The 26637-nt window shown below is 33.8% G+C and overlaps 1 protein-coding gene across 1 annotated transcript in view; it reads left to right on the top strand.

Moving 5' to 3' along the window:
• LOC145678627 (ionotropic receptor coreceptor Ir8a-like) overlaps positions 1 to 26637 on the top strand; it is a 100485-nt gene that overhangs the window by 41111 nt on the left and 32737 nt on the right. The window contains exon 2 of the mRNA XM_081748987.1: positions 10962 to 11084. Within this exon, the coding sequence (XP_081605113.1) occupies positions 10962 to 11084 (123 nt within the window). The remainder of the gene's footprint in view (positions 1 to 10961; positions 11085 to 26637) is intronic.

The following is a 26637-nucleotide window of genomic DNA, read 5'->3' as shown; positions in this document are numbered from 1 at the left end:
ATAGTGCAACATAAGATAACTATGTAATCCGAGTCCGAGTTGGACGAAATTTCGTATAGATACTAACTTGAGGTCGGTGAATAACGTAGGAGTAGTCATTCGATTCGCTTTTCCGTACTTAAACATTCTGTAATACACCGGTATAGAGAGATGAAAGCCCAAAAGTGGATACCAAAATGAATATGTGAAATCTCATGGCGATAATGAGGAACGCAATGGTGTCGCAGAAAAATGTCCCGTCGATGAAGGGGGTTCCAAACGAATATAGAAGGGGAAACAGTTGTAGATGTTGAAATCCTGGAAAGAAGCACGAGTCTTTGAGGATGAATGTCCATGAAATCGCACTATTTACCAGTTGCAGTAGCACAGTGGAAGGTCAACAAATAATGAAGGGGTTCCAGAGACTAAAGTAAACAATAATGGACAAGGTTTGTGAAAACAAACAGTCCTACCCACATGTTCGAGTGCGTCCGACCATGCGCTGCTTGTCAATGTCGCTTGCTGTACATGTTAGGCTGTAATTCGGCATACATGATTCAAATGTAGCAAGTTCCTCGCTTATCCAACTAAAGCAGATGAACACGAGAGTTTAATTCAAGTAATTCGAAATTACCGTTGGACATGATATATAGAGAATCAACATTCCTGGTTACAATTTCTTGGTGGACATGCTAGAATCCCCAGAATGCAGACTGGATTGTAACAAATGTTTCCGACGCATGTTTTGCTGCACGATTTAGGATTTAGGTTTCTGGGCTTTCGGCATCTAAGGTCATTTAGCCCTTCACGATTTGAGTTATTTAGGATTTAGATTTCTGGGCTCTCGCCATCTTATGGCCATTTAGCTCGTCGCGTTTGACTTGTCTCGCAAATGACGTCCCTCGGCGAGCATACTATCCGGGGAAAGGGAAGGAAGGAAGCTACCTCGGACCTATAAGTTAGGTACCACCCCGGAATTTGCCTGTTGTGAGTGAGGAAAACCCAGGAAAACCTTATTCAAGGTGGCTGGCCTGAAAAAGCTGTTACACTTTTTCCACCGAGTGCCCCCACTGTTAATCGAAGCTGGGACCGTTCTCACCGAAGGCAAGAGCGTTAGCGACTGCGCTACACGGGCCACCATTTTGCTGCAGGGAGTGTACTGGTGCGAATATTTTTTTGCCTGAATTTTGCGTGATCAGCAACAGTGTCTGGTACTTGCTTCAACATACACAATGTGTTGCTGTAAATACACTTCAAGATTTGTGATGGTGCAGCAAAATGTTCTCGCAAAATTTTGTAACGTGGAATACCATGGGACATTATAGTTTGCGCAACATGTAATAAACGTATGCGTGCTAGGACGAACGAATGACGAGCCCTGTGAAGTTTTGGGATGGGGTTGATAGTTACGGATAGAACGTTTAGTTGTCTGTGTGGCATAGAGTAAATTTTAGCTGTACACGGTCGAGATCACAAGTAGTGACGTATATAGGTACAGAAACAAATAAAGCGCAGCTATCTACCTAAACACATATAGTCTTATGTTCATGAATAGACTGTATCTATCATCTGCAGTGTTCTTTTTAGTGCCCTTGTGCTATGTTCGTACCTTTCCTTGGGAAAGTAGGGTCAGTGTATTCTTTACATTGTACGGAAGCTTACAAGATGATATGCCTGAATCTTATTAATGTTGTGAATATTTTAAAAGTGGAAGTTGAAAAGTTGTATGACGACATAGTTGAGGAAGGGATAGAAGATAAGTCATTTGCATGTGCACTGTTAGAACTAATACGGGACAAATATAAAGATAGGACACTTACTGTAAAGTGTAACAAGTTAGACAGAGACAGTGAGGACAATGAAGTTCTAGAATGTGAACCTGGACTTTCACTAGTGAATACGAACAATCAAGTCCGGAGCAACACGTAGTAAGTACACCAATTAATGAAACTGTTATTAAGAGGTATAAGAAGATTAAGGAACATTATGATACCTTAAAAGCTCGAGGGAACAAGGCTTTGTGGTTATCTACAGTAAAAAAAAATACAAGTGCACATTAAATTATGAAGGTAAGATTCTCAAATACAGTAAAATACGTCCAAAAGACACCATATTGGACGATATTAGAGTGGACTTGTTACAAGCATTCAGGGTTTCAAGCCAACAGGGCTTAACTATTCATGATGTTGATTTAAAAAAGTGGTCTAGTATCAACAAAAAAACATAATTATCGGCTTACTTTCATCAGGAAAGTTTCTCCGCCGCTTCAAAATCAAAACAGGATCAGCTCCAGAAAAATCACAAAATTTGTTTCTAGAAAAGATGTACAGGAGCTGTCAGAATTAATTAACACAGGAAAAGTTTTTGTGGCGGATGCGTATAAAATTATATCAGAAACTCCATACAATGCTGTTTATGCATTCAGTACTGATCAGACGCGATTTGAATACGAGCTGATATCTTGTAGAACTTTAGCACAGCCAAGTGAAGAACATACGCATGCAGTTGTGAAATCAATCGCGTCTACCACGCATTTCTACACTCTTCAGTTTCATATGTTATCGGCTGGCACATAAGGGACACAATTTTACATATGTTTCCAAGAACCGAAAGGAGAGTTTGAAATGCTCTTGAATTTGGAAGTCAAAATTTCTTAATAAAATGTAATCCTGAAATGAGATGATTAGGAATATGGCGATACTTCTGGTATAATGTAAACATCTATTAATTTGGCAATGCGTCAACGGAGTCGTCATCCTCGCGCATTACGACTTGGGAAATCTAATCAGAAGGTCTTCAGATTAAAATTTTGATAAAACCACTCAATGTGAGGCTATTACACGTTAGAATATATGGAAGATACTTATTCAAACAACAATCTTATATTCTAATTCAAATTTAGATATATGTTTTAAATCCAAAATAAACATAAAACAAATAAAATGCGATACATATGTAGCTGTTATCGTTCATTACAAAATTCTCTACATAAAATAATAACAGATACAATCGACTAGGTGAATAAATTCTGTATAACAATCCAATATAGTTCAATGTTCAGTAACATCTTGATATATATACACATTCCATCTCATCCATAATGATTATTATTATTATTTGTAAAACTAATATTCCCTTCCGCCACATGATAAATAATATTTCTCTTTTTCGTCTGAAGTTTTCATCATCATCATAATTATTCACTGTATTATTTATATTATTACTCATATTTATATATACCTTTTATTCATTACATATTATATGTTTCGTTTATATCTTAGTACTCTTTTGTACCTCTTAAATATTCAAATCGCATATATATAACTTTTAGGCGGATTAATGTATTCCATTAGTATTAATAATAATAACCACTTCTGGATTAATATAGGTATATTTCCTTGATATTATTTTTAGTTGTAAATCATCAGTTATCATGCCGGAAACATTAGGAAAAAATTTAATTGAGAATTTATCTTTCAGTACGGACTAATGTCCACATTATCACATACTAAAATCTTGTGTAACTGTAATGCGGTGCTGATGCACAATAGCGGGGCATTACAAGTTCTTATAAATTTTAGACAGATACATTCCATTTAAGTTTGTTGTTAATGCTACCAAGTCGGGAAAACTCACGAAGCTACATGTACGAAACTGTTGAACGTGTTCATTCCTGATCGTGATACGTCTCCATATTAGATTCCTGGAGTTAACAGACTAATCATGAAATTTTTAACACCCAACAGATGTTACACAAGAAGACGCTTCGAATACAATAATTCCTCCCAAGGGTACGAGATTTGTGTAGCCACTTGACGTTTACTTTTTCCGGCAGTACAAACTTGTCTTTCGGAGAATTGAAGAATATTTTGGACACAAGATTATACTTCAAAATAGTGTAAAAAGTTGCATGATAGAATTTTTATAATAAAATTACATTCTGTGCTCTCTCCTCCATTCTGTTCCCTGCACTGCAAGACATGTTAGTGTATGCGTGGCGGACGGCTGGATATCTAACAAAAGAACAGAACAGTGGTTTAGGAAACGTTCTGCAAATTCTATATCAAGTTGACGATGATATATTGCAACAGAAGATTGTGGGCAACAGCATTTCTTACTGTTTCATGGCTCTTTGTCCATCTCACTTCATTTGCAATCCACACTACCATCGTTAGGGTATGTCTCATTTTAATTTCAATTCGTTGTGTTTTGACTGTAGTTTTTTAAATTTGTGTGCTATTACGACACTCTTTAGGACAAAGTACATATATTTAGACCTGTTTCTTATATAGCTGTATTATGTTGCTTTTTGTCGCCTGTATATCTCGTAAAGTACGCTAAAACGAATCGAATGACTATTCCCGCGTTATTCACCGACCTCAAACTAGTATCTACGAAATTTTGTCTAACTCCGACTCGGATTATCTAGATGCCTCATGTTGCATTCTGTTTTGCATTACCCTGTATGTCTCACAAAGTAGGCAAGAGCGAATCGAATGAATGTTCTCACGTTATTCACCGACCTCAAATTAGTACCTATACAAAATTTCGTCCAACTAGGGTTCGTCATTTTGGGACCATTCCCTTGTAAGACATCGCTCTTAATTAAGGAGGAAAAAATTGATGTGAAATTTCTTCAACAAATTGCACACATTTACGATTTCAATGTTGTAAAACCCTTGTTTCGGTCATAATAAAATAGAAAGTCTTATGAAGAAACAATAGCCAAGAGAATTCAAACCTAAATTGTCAAAGCAAACTGTTGAAAATGAATGTCAGAAGTGGTATTAGTGGATATTGTTGCAGCATATAGATATGAGGAAGTTTAACGCCCTGCTTGAGCATCGAGGCTAAATGTCATGTGAAACTACAGTTTAAAGTTATCTCTTCGGATATTTCTTTATAATTATATTCTTTCCCGAGCCATTAATATATATTGCAGATTGTCGAGTTCAACATTTTATCCAGTCTACTCGAAATTGGGTAAATCAAAATATCTAACCACTGGCCTGCGAAGACGTGATGTGTGGCCCGCGCACTCAAACATATTTTTATATACATATTTTCTGTTTATTACGTTATTTTGTATGGAAATTTTGTTTTTGTGAAATGTAGAAAAAGCCTTATAATGTAAACAACCTGAAACTCAAGCTACCCAATGCCGAAAGCGTCAGTTGAGACGAGACATTCTAATCTCAGGACAAACGATGGGCAATTTGCGACATTTCGTCAAAAATTGGATGCCCCACAGTGACGATCCCTGTGGTCCCACTTCCATTTTGAAAATTATACCACCAGCGTTTGACCAGCGGCAGAGACGTGACGAAACGCCAGTGAACCACAAAATTACTCCCCCAAATATGTTAAAATTAGTCTAAAAACCCTAAAACCCGGGTCTGTGCCATAGAAGTTTCATGCTTTACCAATCTGCTACAAATTCCTTATACAAAGATAAGAAAATAAACTAGTAGTTACGAAAGATAAGAATAGAACTTTCTATTTCTGCACCTGTTGATACAATGAAAAGAATGCGAAAAATGTCTGCCGTCTTTTCTTCTTTGGAAATTAGAAGTTAAGATGAGGAAGAATAGTAATGTAAATCGAGACCATCGTTAAAACGATGAGGCTGTTTCAACTTGAAGAACGTTTCATGATATTTCCCTCATTGACAGTCTATATAACTTGTTTTTCAGTTAAAGAAGAAAATCTCGAGTAATTCATTATGACTCACATAAGGAATGTCTCCTAATATGTTCATTAGTATCTTGTGTATAGTCTCCCATTAAACAATTTTAACTAGCTAATAGTTTGGATTGAAGATGAAGTAGCGCGGTAAGTAAGTGGTTATCGCATTAAACGTCTATTCAGGAGAATCGGGTTCAAATCCCGGTCAGGTTAAAACTTTTGAAATGTTTCAATTTCAATACATACTCAGTGTGGCAAGCAAGATCTCTTCTCTAGAAAGAAAAAGATGCTGGAATGAGGAGAATCGGTGAAGGTCGGTGAATGGAAACAGTGATTTACAAACTTATTTCCAACAGTTGTTCCAGATTTGATATTTTCGTCTAGTTTCAAGCATTTTCTGATTCATGCATGGTCAGTATTTTTATTTCTGTGAACATACAGTGTATAATGAAGTAATACATTAGGGTCTAGGTCAAAACCCCCACAGCCAAAACCCCCACACTCAAGAAATGTCAAAACGCCCACACGATCGTTCATAACTCCCACACAAATGGACAAATCCCCCCAAACGCACGAACGGTCAAAACCCCCACAGCCAAAACCCCCACACTCAAGAAATGTCAAAACGCCCACACGATCGGTCAAAACTCCCACACAAATGGACAAAACTCCCACACATAGCAACGGTCACAATCCCCACATAAATGGACAAAACCCCCACACAAATGGACAAAACTCCCACACGCAGAAATTGTCACAACTGCCAGACAAATGGACAAAACCCCCACACAATCGGACAAATCCCCCACACTCTGAAAATATCGTGATTGCACGTCTTTGTTGCGGCTTTTACGACGCCCACTTTAGTGTTTCTGTCATTACAAAACAGTGCAAGAAGAATAGTTGCAACATCAGTTTAAGTGGAATAAAAAATGTTATTAAAAAGTACAAGGGCAAGACATACAACCAGGATCATTTCAGAGTGTGGGAGATTTGACCGATTGTGTGGGGGTTTTGTCCATTTGTGTGGCAGTTGTGACAATTTCTTCATGTGGGAGTTTTGTCCATTTGTGTGGAGGTTTTGTCCATTTATGTGGGGATTGTGACCGTTGCTATGTGTGGCTGTTTTGTCCATTTGTGTGGGAGTTATGACCGTTGGAGGTTATGACCGATTACCAGTGTGGGGTTTTGGCTGTGGGGGTTATGACCGTTCGTGTATTTGGGAGATTTGTCCATTTGTGTGGGGGTTATGACCGATCGTGTGGGCGTTTTGACATTTCTTGGGTGTGGGGGTTTTGGCTGTGGGGGTTATGACCGTTCGTGTGTTTGGAAGATTTGTCCATTTGTGTGGGGGTTATGACCGTTTGTGTGGGCGTTTTGACATTTCTTGAGTGTGGGTGTTTTGGCTGTGGGGGTTTTGACCGGTTCCCATGCATTACATAAACATCAATATTGAGATTAATACATGGTGCTCATTGAACGACAAGCTCTGAACTAGTGCTGTCGAATTTTTGTGACATTTGCGGTTTTCGGTTTTTGAGAAAACCGGTTTTCTGAAAACTGACAAGCACAAATGAGGTTTTCAAAACCGAAGCCGCAAATGCGGTTTTGGAAACCGAAACCGCAAAAGTGGTTTTCAAAACCGAAACCGCAAAAGCGGTTTTCTAAACCGAAACCGCAAAAGCGGATTTCCAAACGGAAACCGCAAAAGCTCTTTTCAAAAGCGAAAGCCGCACGAAGCCGTGTTTGCGGATTTATAAGCAAAACCATGTTTGCCCTTTTCAAAGCAGAAACAATGTTTGCTGTTTTTAATTACACCTTTTAACAATTGTGAAAGCATCTATCAATCGAAACAATTGTATTAATTTATATGTGTGCTTTAATTTTTTTTATTTGCTCCAAGACTATTATGTTAATATGTGCAGCACTGTGTGAAAAGGATAGTTCATTGGTTGTACAAGTCACAGCTAGTACTGTCAAATTTTTGCAAAATTTGCGGTTTTCGGGTTTTGAGAAAACCGGTTTCTGAAAATCGAAAACTGCAAATACGGTTTTCGAAACCGAAACCGTTAAAGCGTTTTTTAAAAGCGGTTTTCGGATTTTAAAACCGACATTTCGGTTTTATGAAATTTGACTTTTTCAAAAATCGGTTTTCGGTTTTTTCCAAAAAACCGATTTCGACAGCATTACTCTGAACCATAGAGATTCAGCTCAGAATGGAGAAATATTTCGTGCGTCATCTACTCTCAATTTTGCTTGCATAAAGACCGCTACCAACTGCTGTCAGTGCAGAGAAGAGTTACGCGTAAGTTGGGTTGCGTCTGCCCAGGCGTTTTACAAACTAAATTATCTGGACTCCAAGTAATGGAATTAAAGCACTTGAGGGAAATATACTTTTACTGGTGACTATACAAACTTTGCTTTCTATAGATTTAAACCACTCGCTGAGTGAAACAATATATTTATTGCAAATGTTATTAAGTGTGTCTAATGATGCTAAAATGGATACTTGAAGAGTACTTAAAATCAAATAATTATTAAGGCTTCAGTACTGTAGAGATCTTGAATAGGAATAGGAAACAAAATGTCAAAGATGTTGCGTCTGTGAAATTAGTTAAACCCAAATTTAAGTGGCCATTAGAATTTGTACTTTATTCATAATTTCACAGTTTATTTCTGTCGTTAGCTTGTGGACCGCTTGTTTACTCCTGACAAATCCCAGGTTGCAAATCCCTATTCTAAATAAAATAAATCATATCTACCAACGTTAATTCTGTGGTTAGTTCATAATTCTGCTTGTTGTCTTCTGTAAATAAATTGAAAAATCAATATACTGTTGATGCATTACATCAGGTATGGCGATAAAAAGAAGAAGAAGAAGAAGAAAGGTAATGCTTGAATTTTTGTTCTCTTCTTTAAAACACCCTACGTACGTTCAATTCCAATGTCTATTGGCAGTTGGAAGGAGGAAGGAAAATACATAATAATAATAAAAAACTTGTATTAAGTAATCTTAGCTGTGAAAAAGCCTAACCCCTCTACGCATAATAAGTAAGTAAATAATGTCATTTTTCCTGTGCCGACTAAAAGAACAAGAAAGTATGTTTTTCTTTTCCTATCCTTCACGTAGTATTTGTTCAATCGATTTTTCAATAGAAGCCGTTCAAACAGTGCTCTTTCCTTATGTATCTTCCAGTAGTATGTAGTTAAAAAGTATTGGAAACTGGCATCCATACAATTCATTACATTTTGCTCATAGAATGACCTAGTTTTGTCTTTTTTTTTTCTTTCCTGTTACATGGATTACCTCCCTTCCACCTACGTTGGAGAAGCAGATGTTGGGGAGGGCACTTAGTTCTTTTTCTGGCGTATTTTCCAAGAAGACAAACTAACAATAACCTTATTGACAAGCGGACATGTTCAAATCTTCGTGCAAAAAAGGACAGAGAAAGATATAAAAAAGAGAAAAAACGTTGGATTTTTTTTTTTTTTGCTTTTTATTTCTTCTTTTGTACATTGGTTGCTAGGATACAGGCTTGTGAAAATTTAATTCGCCACATAATCGTCTGAATAATATCCCTACACAGGCAGAGCGATTCATATTCCCACATGTAAATGAACATAAGTTAGTCCACGTGTTCTAGCTTATGTTAGGTTCGCTTTTCTTTTTTTCTCTTTTATCTATTTTCTTAAAATGGACATTTCCGGTTTTTAGTTCAAAAATCCCAATCAATTTGTAAGAAAAAGTAACATAAAATAAAAAGAAAATATAGAAGTAGGTTCAATAAAATTAACAATTGGAAGCTACTGTAAATACTTGTATATAAACACACATATAAATGAAAATTATAAATGATAACGCAAACAAAAATCCTAAGCAGAAGCACTTTAAATAAATGTTAACTTATACACGATGTTTCTAAAACATCAAATAGTCTTCGAGAGTAGGGTTCCATCGAGACATTCCCGATTTCGGAAAAAGTGTTCCGCGTCCCGTCGTAGGGCTGTCGAAACTTCAAAATATTCCAACCGTTATGTTTATTGATGAAGTTGGTAATTATTATTATTATTATTATTATTATTATTATTATTATTATTATTATTATTATTATTATTATTATTATTATTATTATTATTATTATTATTATTATTATTGGATTCTAGTTTCTACATTATTATACAGAACCTCCAAGCTACGAGGAAACCTCACACCGGTGATAGGCAGGCGGACAGGAACGTATTAAATAGGCCTATATATAGGTTACGTACTCTTTAAACTGGTAATATATTACAGGTGTTAATAATTATATGATATGAGATCTAAATGATTTAAAATGTCTCACTTTCCTTTTATCGAGTAGGTAAATGACTCGCTCTTCATTAGAAAGACTTATGAACACGGAATGAACCGGTTGCACATTTCCCCCTCCTAATTAGCTGCATGAAGTGTCCCCATATTTTGCTTTGGAAAGGAGGCAACCTGGGATACGACTGTTTCGGTGTAAATACGTTTAGATGTGAGGGTGGTACGGTGTAAAAAATTTCAATCTTACACCGAAATGTCAGCTCTTTCTAACGAAAGTTGTTTACTAGGAAGAAATAAATTCGTGAAGAATAAAATATAAATTAATAAATAAAATAAAAATTAAATTAAATACGTATTCTGATGAAATAAGTTATCTTTCTTCCTCATTTCACGAATATTATCTCTATTTTGGTACCAATAAAATACGGAAATTTTATTAGAAACAATTCAAATATATGTGTGTATAACATGCATTAGTGGAAGTGTGGCAATTTTATATGTATGCTTCCACTTTTGTCTTCAAATCTCAACAATCGTATATAATAATAAAACAAAACTAACAAATATCTACTGACTTTTACTGTCTCATATTCTGGCAGGCCTGTAAAGTAAGGCAGAAAGGCAATAACACCACATAAATGCAATAGTAGCACTCTAAAAAATCAATTCAGTAACTCATCAAATACGAAATACATACTAGGCCTATACATTAAATGCTTGTGATTTCTGCGTCACGTTAACTTGCATAAAAAATCAAGGATAACATACAGTCAGGCCGCCCTGCGTGTCGAGTTCTTAAAATCTTGAAGAAGTAGACTTTCTGTTTTAAATGTAGAAAGCACTAAAAGCTGCAATAAGAAACTACAAAGATCCAGTAATATCGAGCTTTTTCTTTCATTTTTAAAGTTTCATTTTCTATGGAATATTTAATTGTACGTTAGTTGTTAATTCAAATTATGGTTAATTCTGTTTTACAATTCTCTATTTACAGGCTATGTCTTGAAGCAATTATTAAGTGAATATTTCATTACAATGGCCTCGGGAAAATATCCTCAGATCCTTATTGGATTGTTACTGGTTTGCTGCGTTAGATGTCAGTCTCCAATTAGATTTGGTAAGTTAAATCTAACATACTTATTTGTTAATAATATTTTAACGTTATTTTTAGACTATTAATTGAAATTAATATACTAAAATAAGGTTAATAATAATAATAATAATAATAATAATAATAATAATAATAATAATAATAATAATAATAATAATAATAATAATAATAATAATAATATATTTTTATTAAAATCAGAAAATAACAGACAATTAGATTAATTAAGATATGTTTAAATGAATCCCAAAATAAAATCCGGGTACGAAAATTTTTGTCCACGAGCTTTCACGTCGAAAATGGCCTGAAACAAGGAGATGCGTTGTCGCCATTATTATTTAACTTTGTTCTGGAATACGCTATACGGAAAATCAAAGATAGCAACCAGGGCCTAGAGTTGAACGGTATTCACCAGGTTATGGCATATGCTGATGATGTAAATTTAATAGGGGATGATAGGAGAACAATAGAAAGAAATGCCGAGATCCTATTAAACGCTTGCAGGGACATGGGTTTAGAAGTAAATGCAGAGAAAACTAAATACATGGAAGTGCGTCGGGACCGTAATTCAACAAATTATGGATGCGTTAAAATATTAAATAATACTTTTGATAAAGTGGATACTTTCAAATATCTAGGACTAATATTAACAGAGGAAAATCATATTCACGAAGAAATTAAATGTCGATTAAAAGCAGGGAATTCGTGTTACTATTCCGTTCAAAATCTCTTGTCGTCGCGAATTCTGTCGAGGAATTTGAAGCTTAAAATATATAAAACGATAATCATACCTGTTGTTCTGTATGTTTGCGAAACATAGTCGCTTAGTCTGAGGGAAGAACATAGACTGAAAGTATTTGAGAACAAGATCCTGAGACGAATATTCGGACCCAAGAGGAACGGGAACGGGGAATGGCGGAAACTTCATAACGAGGAACTACATAATTTATACGGTTTACGCAACATTGTTAGGGTCGTCAAGTCTAGAAGGCTTAGGTGGGCAGGTCATGTAGCTAGAATGGAAGAAAGTAGAAACGCTTTCAAAGTCTTGACTGGAAGACCAATCGGAAAACGACCATTAGGAAGACCTAGGCGCAGATGGGAGGACAATATTAAGATGGATCTCGCTGAGATTGGAATACAAAGTAGAAACTGGATGCAGTTAGCTAAGGATAGAAGTCAGTGGAGAGCTTTTGTGAACGCAGCATTGAACCTCCGGGTTCCATAGGCCATAGAGTTAGTTAGTTAGTTAATATGTCGAATTAGAATTTCCTGTGCACAAAGTTGCATCAAATTATAAATGAATATGTCACAATGATATAAAATTATGGATTAAATGACAAACAAAGAACTTAAAACAAAAATCAGACATGCAAATCATATAGAAAAAAAAAAACTCCAATCTGCAATAAAGCATAGAGTTGCTTCTGAACTAAATCAAAGCCCTCAAGGAAAACCTGAACAGTATTAGCCAAATCATTGCCAGTTGATAAACATCTATATACAGGAACATCTTTTAGGTAAGCGGGAGTTAGAAATCTCCTTAACTTCCTTGTAACTCATTGACTCGTAACATAAAAAAGTATTGTAGATCAGTTTGCCATGTAAGATAGAATGCATTAAAATCCATAACGGTTCTTCTTTGCGAAAACTTAAGAATGTATATTTAAATGTTTCACTTTCTACAGTTTTTCCCGAAAAATGGTTAAATTTTCAACATAACAACAAAAATAAGTTTTGAATAATTTCTTATCTATTTAACACTTCACCTACTACAGCAATCTACCAGATACTAGAGCAATATTTATTTTAAATGAATCCTTATATTGACATAATAAAGAATTACGCAAGTTTTCTAAAAATGAAAGTCTCTTGACGTTCATTTCAAAATACCAAGATTCCTACGAGCCCTTGAGACAACATTATCTAAATGCTTATTAAAGTGAAATTTGTTATCAATGACAACATCCACATGTTTAGCGAAATTTACAACTTTAACCAATGTTTTTAAACAACATAAATAAACTAAACTGGGTTTGCTTTTTTCGTAAAAATCACACTAAATGTTTTATTACAGTTTAACAATAACTCATTAATTTCGGACTAATGCAAAATGTTGTTAATATTTTGAATTACAAAACAGTTATCCAAATTCTTAACAAACTTATCTATTTTTACATCAGTTGATTTGAAGTTTAACGTCCCTTCCAGCCGCGACGCTACATAAGACGGGACCTACTGATTAACATGGAATCCGAACCACATGAGCACCCGCCGGGAATCGAACCCAACCAAAGGCACGTACGCTAACCGCTTAGCCACCTAGAAGCTCAATTTTTATATCAATAGTATACATTAAAAATTTACAATTTAAGTCACTAATATCATAAGAAGTAAGAACGGGCCCCAATTGGAGCCTTGAGAGACACTGAAATAAATATGGTAGTTATCAGAAATCCTTGTATCTAACAACAATTTTTTTTACATGGCAAATAAGATATCAATCAAATAATAAATAAAATGAAAAAAATTCTAGTTTCTTTTTCTAAGTATCATGACATAATTTGTTAAAAGCCTTAGAGAAATCGAAATATACTTCAACTTCCTCATTATTTTTAACAACAGGGAGAATATCGGCCATTAAACAGGCCAGATTGGTTGCAATTGATCTGTTCTTTATAAAGCTATGTTGTTGTATAGAGATACTAGAATAAACATAATTGTATAAAACTGTAAATGAATTTGTCGAACACTTTAAGAATAATACTCAAAAGAGAAATTGGTTGATAATAATCAGCTAGATCCTAATCGGAACAGACACAACAGCAACAGCCTTCCAATGATCCGGATAAAAAAGGTAAGCAAACTCAAATTAAACAGAGACATGTACTGTAGCAATAATATAACTAATTCCTTTCAATATAAATAGAGAAATAACACCAACACCACAAAAAACCTGTATTAAAACCTTTTATGACATTTATTACTTTAATGACGTAATAACTTTATAGAAGCATCTATTACTATCCACTGTCTGTAAGTCAATATTATGTTAAGAAGGGCACCTTTGCATAAATCAACTCAAATAGTTCAGCCCAGGAGTTGCCAATTGTTTTGGATCGGGTTCATATTACCATTAACTATAAGCTCAGAGGTTTCATTCGAATAACCTTTATTCATATTAACAAATTTCCATTTTTTTAAAAATATCCCTTAACTTGTTTATCATTTCATAAATGTAGGCAAGTAATTTATATTTAAATTGTTTTCGAAAAGCAGTAAATACACAATAACCTTTGTTTAAGCCTGAGCCTCGTTCAAATCTTTTATGAGCCTTTTATTTAGCTTTAATCATAGAAATCAAATTTCTGGAATACTTAGATCGATGAATATTTCGTAGATTTAGGCCTACTTTAAAGTCTATTATTTACTGTACTTGTTTTTATTGCGTTACCAACTACAGTAGCAGCTGGTCTGATATTTGAGCTCAATAATAAGGGTTATTCAAAAAGCGCGTCGGTTTTGGATCGTCTGGCAAGTTTTTGTTTCTCGGTTGCCGACATTGTTTTATACTGTTGCTCTACCCACAAACATTCCGGTTGTAGCCTTAGTCTGAATTTCTCACATTTCTTCGGTCTGTGTCTAGCCATGGAGCAGTTTACTATAGTGCAACGTGTGCTAATTGTGAAAACTATTTATCAGAATGAAGAAAGCTATGTATCAACTGTCAAGCGACTCACGCGGTTCTAGGTCGAAATGAGGCTCCGCGGAATGGATCAACAGTTCGTAGACTTATGAAAAAGTTCATTAAAACGAGTACAACAGTCAACATTAAAAGTCCTGGGCGTCGTCGTAGTGGTCGTTCTGAGCAATACATTGCGGTGGTTCGTGACAGTGTGGTTGTTAGTCAGCCAGTTATAAAGAATTTCACGAACAGAAATATTGCATGCCAGCGCAGTAGATGAGCTCATATGCCCGACGTTATTCACCATTCTTGAAATCGAATGACTGATGAACACGTTTATGAATTTTGTTAGTGTGTTTTGAAAAGTAAAGTTCATAATTTGATCTAACAAAACCCTATATATTTGTGCTTTTTGAATGACTATATATTAGTGCATTCAGTTCCTACAAGTTTTCTGTATAATGCTAAATAATCTCCCTTACGCAAAGTAAAGTATGAAGATTTATCTTCCGGTGATATACTAAGATAAGAAGAAGTTTAATCTTAATAGGATGATGAAAATAATCAGGTTCAGCAATCGGTTGGACATTGAACATTTTGGTAGCATAAATATCAAGATTAGAAATTACCAAATCAATTCAGATACATTGTGATAGACATTAAGATTGAGATCATTTTAAAGATAAGGACATCCTAGCTTTACATTTAAAATAATAATGTATACCTAACAAAAAATATTTTGTATTCCAATCCACTTTAGATATATTATAATCTTAAACACAAGAATATAATAATTTATAATATATATTTTGATAGAAGTTTTTCAACAAAGTTTTTAAGAACATCAAGACGTAATTTCTGTTAAAAATAATCACCGAATAATAACATTTTTTTTCTAAATAGGTACTTTCCTGAAAGGATTCAAGATCAGTTCATTGATTGAATCACTTTCATATTACTTCTCATTTCACATAAAACACTTTCACCTCACTCACATCCATGAGATTCATACTGTCTATCTGTTCTAAAGCAGAGACAAGTATCTGGGCAATAGTCTTCATTAATATGAATATCACTAAACAAAAGTCTTAGTGACAGCAATAATGTCATATTTACAATCTGAAACAGACTTATAGAATTGTTGACTTTTAGTTCATAATCCACGTACATTCTGATACCACAAATTGATACTACTCATTAATAGAGATGCAAAAAAACCCGGCTTTTTTCAATCGATGGTTTTTTGCACATAAAAAGCCGGCTTTTTTGGAAAAAAACGAGAATTTTGGAAATTTTGGCTTTTTCATTTTCATGATTTTTCTACCTAAATAGCTTTCTTATAGTATATTCTATAGTTAGATAATTCCATTACCTAAATGCCATATTTTGCTCTGAAATTCACCATCAAGATGGATGGAGCACATGTTTTACGAATTAAAGCTAACATGAAGAATGTAGTATTTGAGAGCAATTTTAGAAGCTATTTGACTTTATTTTAACTTTCGAGTTATCGACTTTTTTTCTTCTCTAGATAATTTTAGTTTGTCATCCGTGTTTCATTTCTAAGAGGTTAGTACTCTAGCTTCTAGCGCAAAAGTTATACTTACGTTTTTCTATATATCCGTCAAAGCGTACATCTTAACTATATATAAAACTACATGAATTATTGAGCACTTTCTGTAGAGCTACAATGATTAAATTTGGCATGATTGTAGCTTTCAGGAACTAACCCACAGGAAAATGACCAAAAGTGAATATTTTTAATTTTTAGGGGCTCTAAAGAGGGGATGAAGAATTTCCCCATGTTATTTAAATGGGACTTTTTTTTTGCACCTATAATCTCATGTTTTAGGTACTTAGAATTGGAATTAAAATTTGAAATCGGTACGCTTGTACGTTTTCGTTAGCGTTACCAAAATGAATCATCAGAAATAAAAATTTCCAATCGTAGAGTGGTTTAATGGGGAACTGAAAAATCTTTCACATGATACATATGGGACGTCTTCTACACCCCAAAATGTTTAGGTACTTCCGACAGGATTAGAATGATGAAATTTGGCATGATTTTAGCCTTCCGGGACTAACCCAAAGTAAAATTGCCAAAAGTTAATATTTTTAATATTTTTAGGGATCTAAAGGGGGATGAAGAAATTCCCATGTTATTTAAATGGGCGTTTTCTTGGGATACAAAATCTTATCTTTTAGATAGTTGAAAATAGGAAAAGAAACAATAGAATTGTGGGTTCAAGAGGAGGGAGGCCGTAGGCCGAGCAAACTTTGGGGACTGGGGGCGGAGCCCCCAGCTAGCCAAAGGCTAGTTTTTCAATATATCCGATAAACCGTACTTCACATTTCTGTTATACTGTAGCTGTGCAATGATTTAGCAATAATTTTCCGGATACAACCTTGCATACCAATTTATACAAATAATCAGTAGCGGATTTAGAAAAAGTACTTTGGGAGGGGTTTTTCTGATTGTTTCGTTTTCTAAAAAGTCATAATTTTATTTGGGAGGTGCTTGAAGTTTATGAGTACAGGCATAACTAATATTTTGTTTCGTTTATATGTTTAGCAATAATCTTCCGGATACAACCTTGAAGATCATTTTATACTGAGAATCAGTGGCGGATTTAGAAAAGTCTTTTGAGAAGGTTTTTCCTTATTAATGTTTAGTTTTTCTGAACATTCGTAATTTTTATTTGACGAGAGCTTAAAGTTTATCAGTAAAGACATAACTAATAGATATTTCGTTTGTTTTAGACATTCCGTAACTTTGGGAAACAGGGAGAAAGACCTCCCCCTAACCTTTGCAAAACCGTCACTGCTGGTAATTAGTAATAATAATTAGTAATAATTTAAAAACAATAAGAAAGGAAGTCGACCAACTCACAGTACACGCACTATTTCTACATTCACAGATGGAATGAAGAAAAACTTTGTCAGAATGGTCAAATGCTGGGTTTAATCCCGGACATCCCGATAGAAGCGCAAAAGCTAATCACTCAGTCATGTTTGTTGTGCAGTTGTATTTAGCTTAATTTAAATATATTCCGTCCTTTTTTGGGGGGGAGGGTCCGTAATGATACGTGGAATCCCTCTTGTTAAAAATTCAGAAAACTTGAGGATTAGGTAAACCGTGATGGTGGTTATATAAAACTTAAATGTCAAGAATATAGAAAACCCAAAGCTCTAGATGTGCAGCCTTTAAGTGTATCATATAAATCTAAATATTTCTCTTATGTTTTATTTTAATTTTATTTTGTTTCAAAAAGAGGGTATGGAATATTTTGAAGTAAAAATACTATATGCAATTTTGCTAGTTATTTGTGTATTTTTCTTAAAGAAGTGCTTACTTTTAGGGTTGGCTGGTTTACACCAGCTGTTTTTTTTTTCTTCAAATAACTGGTTTAAATAAAAAAAATATATAAAGAACGAAAAATGCGAATCATGTGAACTTCATGGTGACGTTTCCACACATCAAACCATCTTCATTAGTTTTATTTCCTTTTGACCTTTTAATCAAGGTGTCCCATGTTCAATTCTGGGTCGAACCACAACCCTTCTTTCATGCGTAAACCAAGCGGTTCGGATGTCACTTTAAGCGAAAGTCTTCTCTTTGATAACCTCGGTATTACGTAAGGATGTTAAGCCTAAACATACGAAATGAAGCCAAGGTTGCTTAAATATATTGATAGTAATTGGCAAAATTTATCGATTGCCTAAGTAGCTTCCAACAATAGCTTGGATTGGACTTTCAATGAAATCTGCATACTAAATTTGTTATTTAATACCTCAGTTTTAGCGTACTGATTATGATACGTTGACCTTTAAATTTTACATGCAAAGCAAAACAGGATTTTCCCGTTATTGTTTTACATTTAAAGTAATGACGGGATTTTCCCAATGGCTAGGGCGGGAGTTTCTCAATTTAAGAAATTTACTGACCGGACTTCTTTAAGCTTATGGGACCTCTTCCAGCATAACCCCGTTGTTGCATAATAACCAAGGCGAAACAAACGTATTTCTGTGAATATGTAATATAAGTACATAAACCAAAATATCTAATCAAAAAACCTGGTTTAAACAAAAAAAAAAACCTGGTTTAAACTTCCCCCTCAAAAACGGTTTTTTGGCCTTTTCAAAAACAAACAAAATTCTTGCCAACCCTGCTTACTTTTGTATATAGGAGGTTAACAAATTCTTATTATATACATTGGTTAATCTTTTGGGATTCATAATGTAAATATGTCGAAGAAAAATTGTTTGAAATATCTTTTCGAAATTCATTGTTTATTTTCGAGGTTTTATATTATTATCGGCATCAACCACTAATTAAATGACTGTTTGTGTTATAAAGAAACGAAACAAAGTCTGCTTTATCAATTTAAAGCAGAATTTTGAAAAAAGCCCAAAATTTCCCAAGCAAAAAAGCGAAGCAGAAAAAACAGAGTTTTTTTTCCAAAAAAGCCGTTTTTTTTCCAAGCCCTTGCATCTCTACTCATTAATCGTTACTGTACTTGCATACAATTCATCCACATTATCAACAATAATTATTTTTCTTCATTTCCCGTAAAAAGGACCAATTAAAATACCTTTGGGCCATATGTGTGGAACATTTATTACATTTTAACCCATCTCACTAACTTCAACATGAAATGAACAATATGAACCATATTTAGTCTTGAATTTGGTACATTTCACAAATTTAACACATTTGTCTAGTAGTTCTTCTATATCTCGAACAGAAAAAAATCTAAATACAAATCTAAATTTGTATTAAATCTATTAACAAAACATGTTTTTCCCCACATTCGAAACTACTTCTATTTTAACATTGCTACAACCCACATTCAATATACGAGAATTTTTTCTCATATCCATACCTGTGTTTCGAGTGGGATTTAAATTTACAATAAGTTTATTCAGAGACTTACTGCTACTTATTTTCCTCTTGTTTCTCGATTATACCTCAACCTAGTTTTTCATCGTAATTTTCGATTGATCGTACATGATCCTTGACTAATGCTTCCAAGTTTCGGATAATTGTTTTCATATTTTATTCTCCCTATGTAATTTTAAAATTCATTCTCAGATTGCAAATTCAATATTAGAAATTTCATTAGATATAGTAATATTCTGTTGTAGAAAAGCTTTCAATTGGTGGTTCTTGTCGCGTAAAGAAGCTACAGTATCTCAGTTTTGGAAGTTCTAACCTCATTTATCACAACTTGAATCATTTTATCCAGAGAACTCTTTCAATTATTATTTTTTTTTTTAAAAGAAAAACCCAAGAAAAATGCTCACTCTAATTAGCTGGGAATTTCATAACCTTTTCCCAATCTATTGTTATCATGATTTACCCATTTATTACAATTTTCACATACAAAGTTACAGCCAGATTCCACAGAAATACAAGATACATGACATTTTACTATACAATTCTTACATTGAACTGCTTCTTTTCTCACATAAATTGGCAAACTACAAAAGGTACAATTTACAGATAAGAACAGCATACAAAAATCTTAATTTCCACTGTCCTACAGAGCAAGATCACCAGAAATAAAATAAATACAAAATCACTTCCCAGCACTGACAGAGGATGACCCTTCCTAAAGGTTGATATAAAGATAGTTTGTACGGTAACGATGGGTACTATATTCTATTCAAATCATAGCTATTCGAAATGACCGGTTGATAAATTCGTGTTACCAGACCCACTAACGAGGGGGAAGGAATGACTGTTCAAGATGAAAGAGGATAGTAAAAAAGATAGAGAAATTCTCAGAAATAAGAGTAGTCATGGGCCAAAGACCGAGAAGGTATAATATAATATTAATAATAATAAACTTTATTTTAGTTCTGAGAACGTCTGAAATGTAGCAAAAATGTAGAAATGAGTATTTTGTCATATTTTACAACATTATTTTAGCACTATAATATAGTAAAGGAGTTAAATAATGAATTTCTTTTTAACATTAAGTAATACAGTGAAACCTCCCTCAACGGACATCTCTCAATAACGGACACCTCTATAATACGGACACAATTTTTTGTCCCGGCAAAATTATGTTCCCTTATGGAACAAAACCCTCCTTTTACGGACATTCTCAGATATGGACACGGACAGTCCTTTTTTCCCCCAGACCTTTCAATAACCTCTTCATAACGGACAGGAATTATTCTCGGTTCTGCGATATATTATTCCTCACAAGTATATCTATTATGAAGTCTAGACCTGGTGAACCATCAAAAAGAACAGCTTCAAGATGAATTTGAAATTTTCTTTTTTTTCCTGCCCGCAATAAACTGCTTTCTTGTGGAAATCCTAGAAAACCTTCAATACTCGATAACACTCATGCAGGGTCAGTCGTATGGCCAAGAATTCTATGCGAACTATCTTCCCTTCCCTAACAAATTTAACCCTTTTGTCTCTGAGTCTTGCATCTTTCCCGACAATTTCATAGATAATAAAACAAATATTGTTTGTTTTACAATAACTTTTTCAACTAGCAATGTTTCCTCTCTCACTTTTTTTTTTTTTTTTTTTTGAAAAGCAACATTTTTCTTTTAAGTATGATACTGGAACAAATCTGGGTTGGAGATTTCCCGGCTTCCTTTTTCACATTCTGTAAGAAGGTATTCTTTGTGATTGGGGCTGGATCAATAAGCATATGCACTCCCATATGCTTTTTCACGCATTCTGCCAACAAAGATACTGCGCAAGTATACATACACACACGCACGTTTCTTCCGCAACCGTACTGAGGATTGTCAGAGGACACTTGCTAATGAGTTTTCTTACCCTTGTAGAGGAAAAAGCATGCATTTTTCGCTAAACAAAAGAGTTTAGCCGATTACTTGGTTTCTAACGCATCTTTTGAGAAGGTTCTGAGATTTTGAAATAAACGAAAAACGCTTACAGGGTGATGACATGTACTTAAGAAAATTAATATACCCGCATTATCTTTTGCAGTGCCGGTATACGAATATATTAACACATCCCCCAGCAATAATATTATTTAACAGAAGTGAGTTTCTCTTTCATCCCTCCCAATAATTCAAGGACGTACTAAATAGAATATTTTCATACCGTTGTGAGATTAAATTTCTATAACCTCTCTGTAACGGACAACTCTCAATAACGGACAAAAATTCATGTCCCATTGGTGTCCGTTATCCAGAGGTTTCCATTGGTGTCCGTTATCCAGAGGTTAAAATGTAATAAGATAAATATTGACAGTGTGGTCTATGTCTACTCCTAAAGCTTTGAGATGTCAAAAATTAAAAGTAATGATAAAAACAGATACTAAGTTACATTAAACATTTTAAAATAAAGTCGCATTTGAAGAAATACATTTATTATACAAGTTGCTTGTTCAAATCCCAGACATTAAAATATGTCTCCTATTATGTAGTTACAATATTTTTTCTCTCTTATACCATATATTGGAATATTAAAATTCACGTGTTTTAATATATAGTCTGAGTTACATCTGTTGTCAGGTATCTTTCCTACAAATACAGAGTCAATCAATTTTCCCCTGTCAGGCAGTGGTTCCAATTTAAAGTATATTTTCCAGTATTCATACGTGCTAGAGCAATAATCAAGTTCTAACTTAAAGAAACTGTTCTAATAAAACACTTTTGAAACATTTTCAAGTTTGTTCACAAGAATATTTGTTATGCTGTTGCAAATCACCGATACAAATTCTACTTTTTATCTTACCAGAATTTATATGAGAGTACATAAGTATGTTACTGACAAAAAGCAGGCCATAAACAGACAACCAATTATTTTTCTTGCTTCATTACAAATATTCTGCGTATGATCACTAAAGCGTAATGACCTGTCAAATATTACATCTAAATCCTTCATTCTGTCAACTTTTTGTATTATAGTGCCTTGTATTTCGTATTGACTCACATAGTATTGCGATTTGTTACTGTAGGTGACACGTAGTTTTTTAAACAATTGATATTCATACTGTTATCTTTGCACAGTACACTGATTCTACTTAAATTTTCTTGTAGCCTAACATTGTTCTAAATATTGTTTACTACTTTAAAATGGTTAATGTCATCAGCATAAAATAAAATATTGGAATGATTTTAAACTGTCGGTAAGTCATTAATAAAAATTTAGAAAAGTAATGGACCCAGAGGAGAGCTTTGAGGAACTGCGTTACTGATAGTGAAAGTCTGACAGGATCTGAATAATAATATTATTATTATTATTATTATTAATAATAATAATAATAATAATAATAATAATAATAATAATAATAATAATAATAATAATAATAGTGAATCCAGAAATTAAAAAGTAATGAGTGAAAAAATTTTGGATTTTCAACCCACGTTGTTTTACTTTAATAGCCATTGTTTTAAAAGTGACCTAATGGTTATTAGCACTGTTTCTTTCAGATATACTTTCGCGTGGGGGCATTGCCTACCCAGAATAGATCAATGACCCTCCCAGAGCTAAAATAAATAGAATTGCGATTACATGTCATTCTTGTGTAGTCCAGGTAATAAAAAGGAGATCGTCCATACCTTTCCTTTAAAAGTGTTCAATTCCTCATTTACGACTTTTCAGTATACTTTGTGTTACAATACTATACGTCGGAGGTCCCTGGTTTAATTCCAACAACAAACTTTTAGATTTACGTCATCTACTTCGCTGGATTATTTTTATTTTTGTTTCTTTCCTCGGAAAGTTCAATTATGTAGTCTCAAGCTTCCTAAAAGCATATTTGTATACCTTTGTATTTTATTAAAAAATAAGTGCAATAGCAAATTCCTTTAACCTCATATCAAGTCAATATCCTTGTTTGTTTTCCTACCTTTCTGCAACTAATCAACTTTCTACCTGTATCTGGCTACGTTTCCATTTCTTGGCAATATCACTAATCTGCGTTTAAAAACATTGCTCACATTCAACTTATTTGTAAATATTTCAAGTGCCCAGTTAGCTCTTTTCTAGCTAACTCATTGGGTTGCCTCAACTAAAAGTTATTATCTGGTAACTACGTCAACAATTATTAAGTATGTATTTCGTATTTTCTATTTTTCGCTGAAATTTAACTTTGCACTTGAAATTCCTCAAAAAATACAATTCAAGATCAGGAGGTAAAGTCCCCAGCGTGTAAGGTCTTCAACTCTCAAACGTTTTAACTCATGTAACGTCACAAACACGGTATCAAAAAAAAAAAAAAAAAAAAAAGAATTATAAAATAACCATATTTGGTATTAAAAAAATCAAAAAATGTGGTTTAAAGCCTCAGTCCAAAAAACAAAACTAAATAGTAAGTGTTTCTCGGGGTACTTCGTTTAAAATTATAAAAACAGCAACGAGCCAGCGAGAGGGAGAGGAGAAGAATGAAGTTACTATCTTTAAAAAAAAATACAATTTATTTCATCAAAACAATAAATAACTACGCCAAACTAATTACTCTTATACTTAATTTTCCTTTCCTTATCTGCTGCACTTTTAAAAGCAAATTTAAGTATAAGTTATAATTTCTAAATACCATGAGCTACATTTCCCACATGCTTTAAATGTAAAATTATTTTTCAAATATAATTTACTTTTATATTCCAACGTAAGTTGCTGGTGGTGGAGAAAATACCCCAAAATCTAGTCATCTATCGGTCTCATAATAACCAAAAGAATAAATATAATAAGGCTAAACTTAACTGCTATTTAGTCATGTTTCATTTGAAATACGAGGCCATAATAGTTTTCCATCGTAGTCCCGCTCACATTTTGACTTTTTCCTCCATCCCTTGCCGGAACATTTTTTTCTGAAAGAAAGGTTGTCCTTTTAAAACGGACTTGAAAACCCAAAAGTTTTAATTTTCTCATTGTAAATATCCCCACCATACTACCAAATATGTACTATGAATTAGAAGATAGTATGTTCACAATATTAATAGGCATTCAATTTTTTCACACTTACAAGTACAGATCATTGGTAAATAAATTTCGGAGATTGTTTTTATTGGCTATAGCGACAATACTCATAATGAAAGTTCGAGGGGAACACCATTAGCGTAACGCAGCTATACTGTGTATATTGGAAGCTTACCATTTCGAAACATCCTCATCAAATATTTGATCGCAAGTTCGTAAAATAATAATAATAATTTCAAATAATGTTAAGGAATCTAGTAACATTATATGTAGGGATGCGCACGAGTCGAGTCAAGTAGAGATTTAAGCCTGTCTCGACTCGTCCCGAGAAAATGTCTGGACTCAAAAATATGTTTCTGTATCGACTCGACAGTTTCGGTCTCGACTTGATTCGAATTCGAGACGAGATGTCTCGAAATTCGAGTCGAGACAAAATATGAGTTAAAATATACGTACACATCAGCCAGGAGTGAAACTTGAAGCTCAATATCTCACGGACAATCCATATTTCTTTTATGTTGGGAACCAAAATCATAACTAGTGTATGTAGTTTGTTGTGAAAGGTATCTATATGTACTAGTTCTTACCATCCAAGCAGTTCATTTATTGTAATATACTATGTAAAATAGTCTCGTATCATAATATGTGATGTATGATACAACAAATGTTACATTATATATTATCCGTAACTCGTGATATGGTGCAACATACGGTGTATTAAAGCCTCAAAATAGTTGGGGAAGCGAATAATCCAGAAGCTACGTAGCCCTATTGCGTTCATAGGAACGAAAACACAATAATTATAATTATAACTATGCTAAATTACTATAGACTGCCAATTGCTCATTCAGAGAATTTATGAAGTTCATTTTATCACAATAGTTTAATACAAATTAGATATAAGCTGCGGATAATAGTTTTGTACAAACTAGATAATCGATTATTATTATTATTATATTTGAAGTACAATCAAATATCAAGACATTAATTATTAGTTTTAATTAACTGAATTGAGCTAGAAATTATAACTTGATCTCGAAAGATTAACTATTAAGTTTATGCGTTTTGTACCTTTCTAACGTAATAATTGCTGGAATTAGTTTCAAGACTGTTTCTGAGTAAATACTTTCTTCAAGATAATATTAAAAATTATAGAAATATTTTCGACATTTTCGAGTTGAGTCGAGATTTTTACAAGCAGTCTCGACTCGAATCAAAAATTTGAGTCGAGAAATTTTTGTCTCGACTCGTCTCGAAGTTTACAAAGTGTGTCTCGACTCGAATTCGAGTCGAGACTCGAGATATGTCTCGACTCGTGCGCATCCCTAATTATGTGGATAAATACAAGTTAAAACACCAATTTGAAATACATAAATGATTCACAAGTGTTGACAAGTTCAAAAATTAGAACTTCGTAAAGAAAGAAAAAAAAGATAGTGTGTGAGAAAGTGTTTAACGAAAAGAGTTATTTAATATTTTCTAAATTCCTTGCTCGAGATAGAATTTAAATCTACTTATTTTAAAAGATTATTCTGTCATACTTATAAATACCCAGGAAAAAAAGTATATGAATTCTAAGCTATTGACATTAAATTTCATAATAGTAGATTAGTTGATGGTTAAGAAAACTCATTTATTAATAATAAGATGGTGAAATCTGAAAGTCAGTAGAACCGCCACCATCATGGTTTTAAGAGTGCAGTTATTACCTAAAGTTTGTTCAAGGAACGTTCAGTACCTCATGTAAACAAATACACGTGGTGATTGATTGATTTTATTGGTTAGAGAGCCTTAGAACACCCATGCGCCAGAAGAAAATAGTCCTTGCTTATAAGGCTCATTACCAGAATTCCTTAGAATTAGACAACAGAAACAACACTTTATCTAAGAACTAAATTGAATTAATGCAATAAAAGAGAATACACATGCATTAAAAATGGTTTTGACCCAACTTTAGCGCG

The sequence above is a fragment of the Thermobia domestica genome, chromosome 1, assembly GCF_964235325.1.
Source record: "Thermobia domestica chromosome 1, izTheDome1.hap1.1, whole genome shotgun sequence".
Classification (NCBI taxonomy): domain Eukaryota; kingdom Metazoa; phylum Arthropoda; class Insecta; order Zygentoma; family Lepismatidae; genus Thermobia; species Thermobia domestica.
Note: the sequence above shows the minus strand (reverse complement) of the source record. Positions and strands in the feature narration are given on the sequence as shown.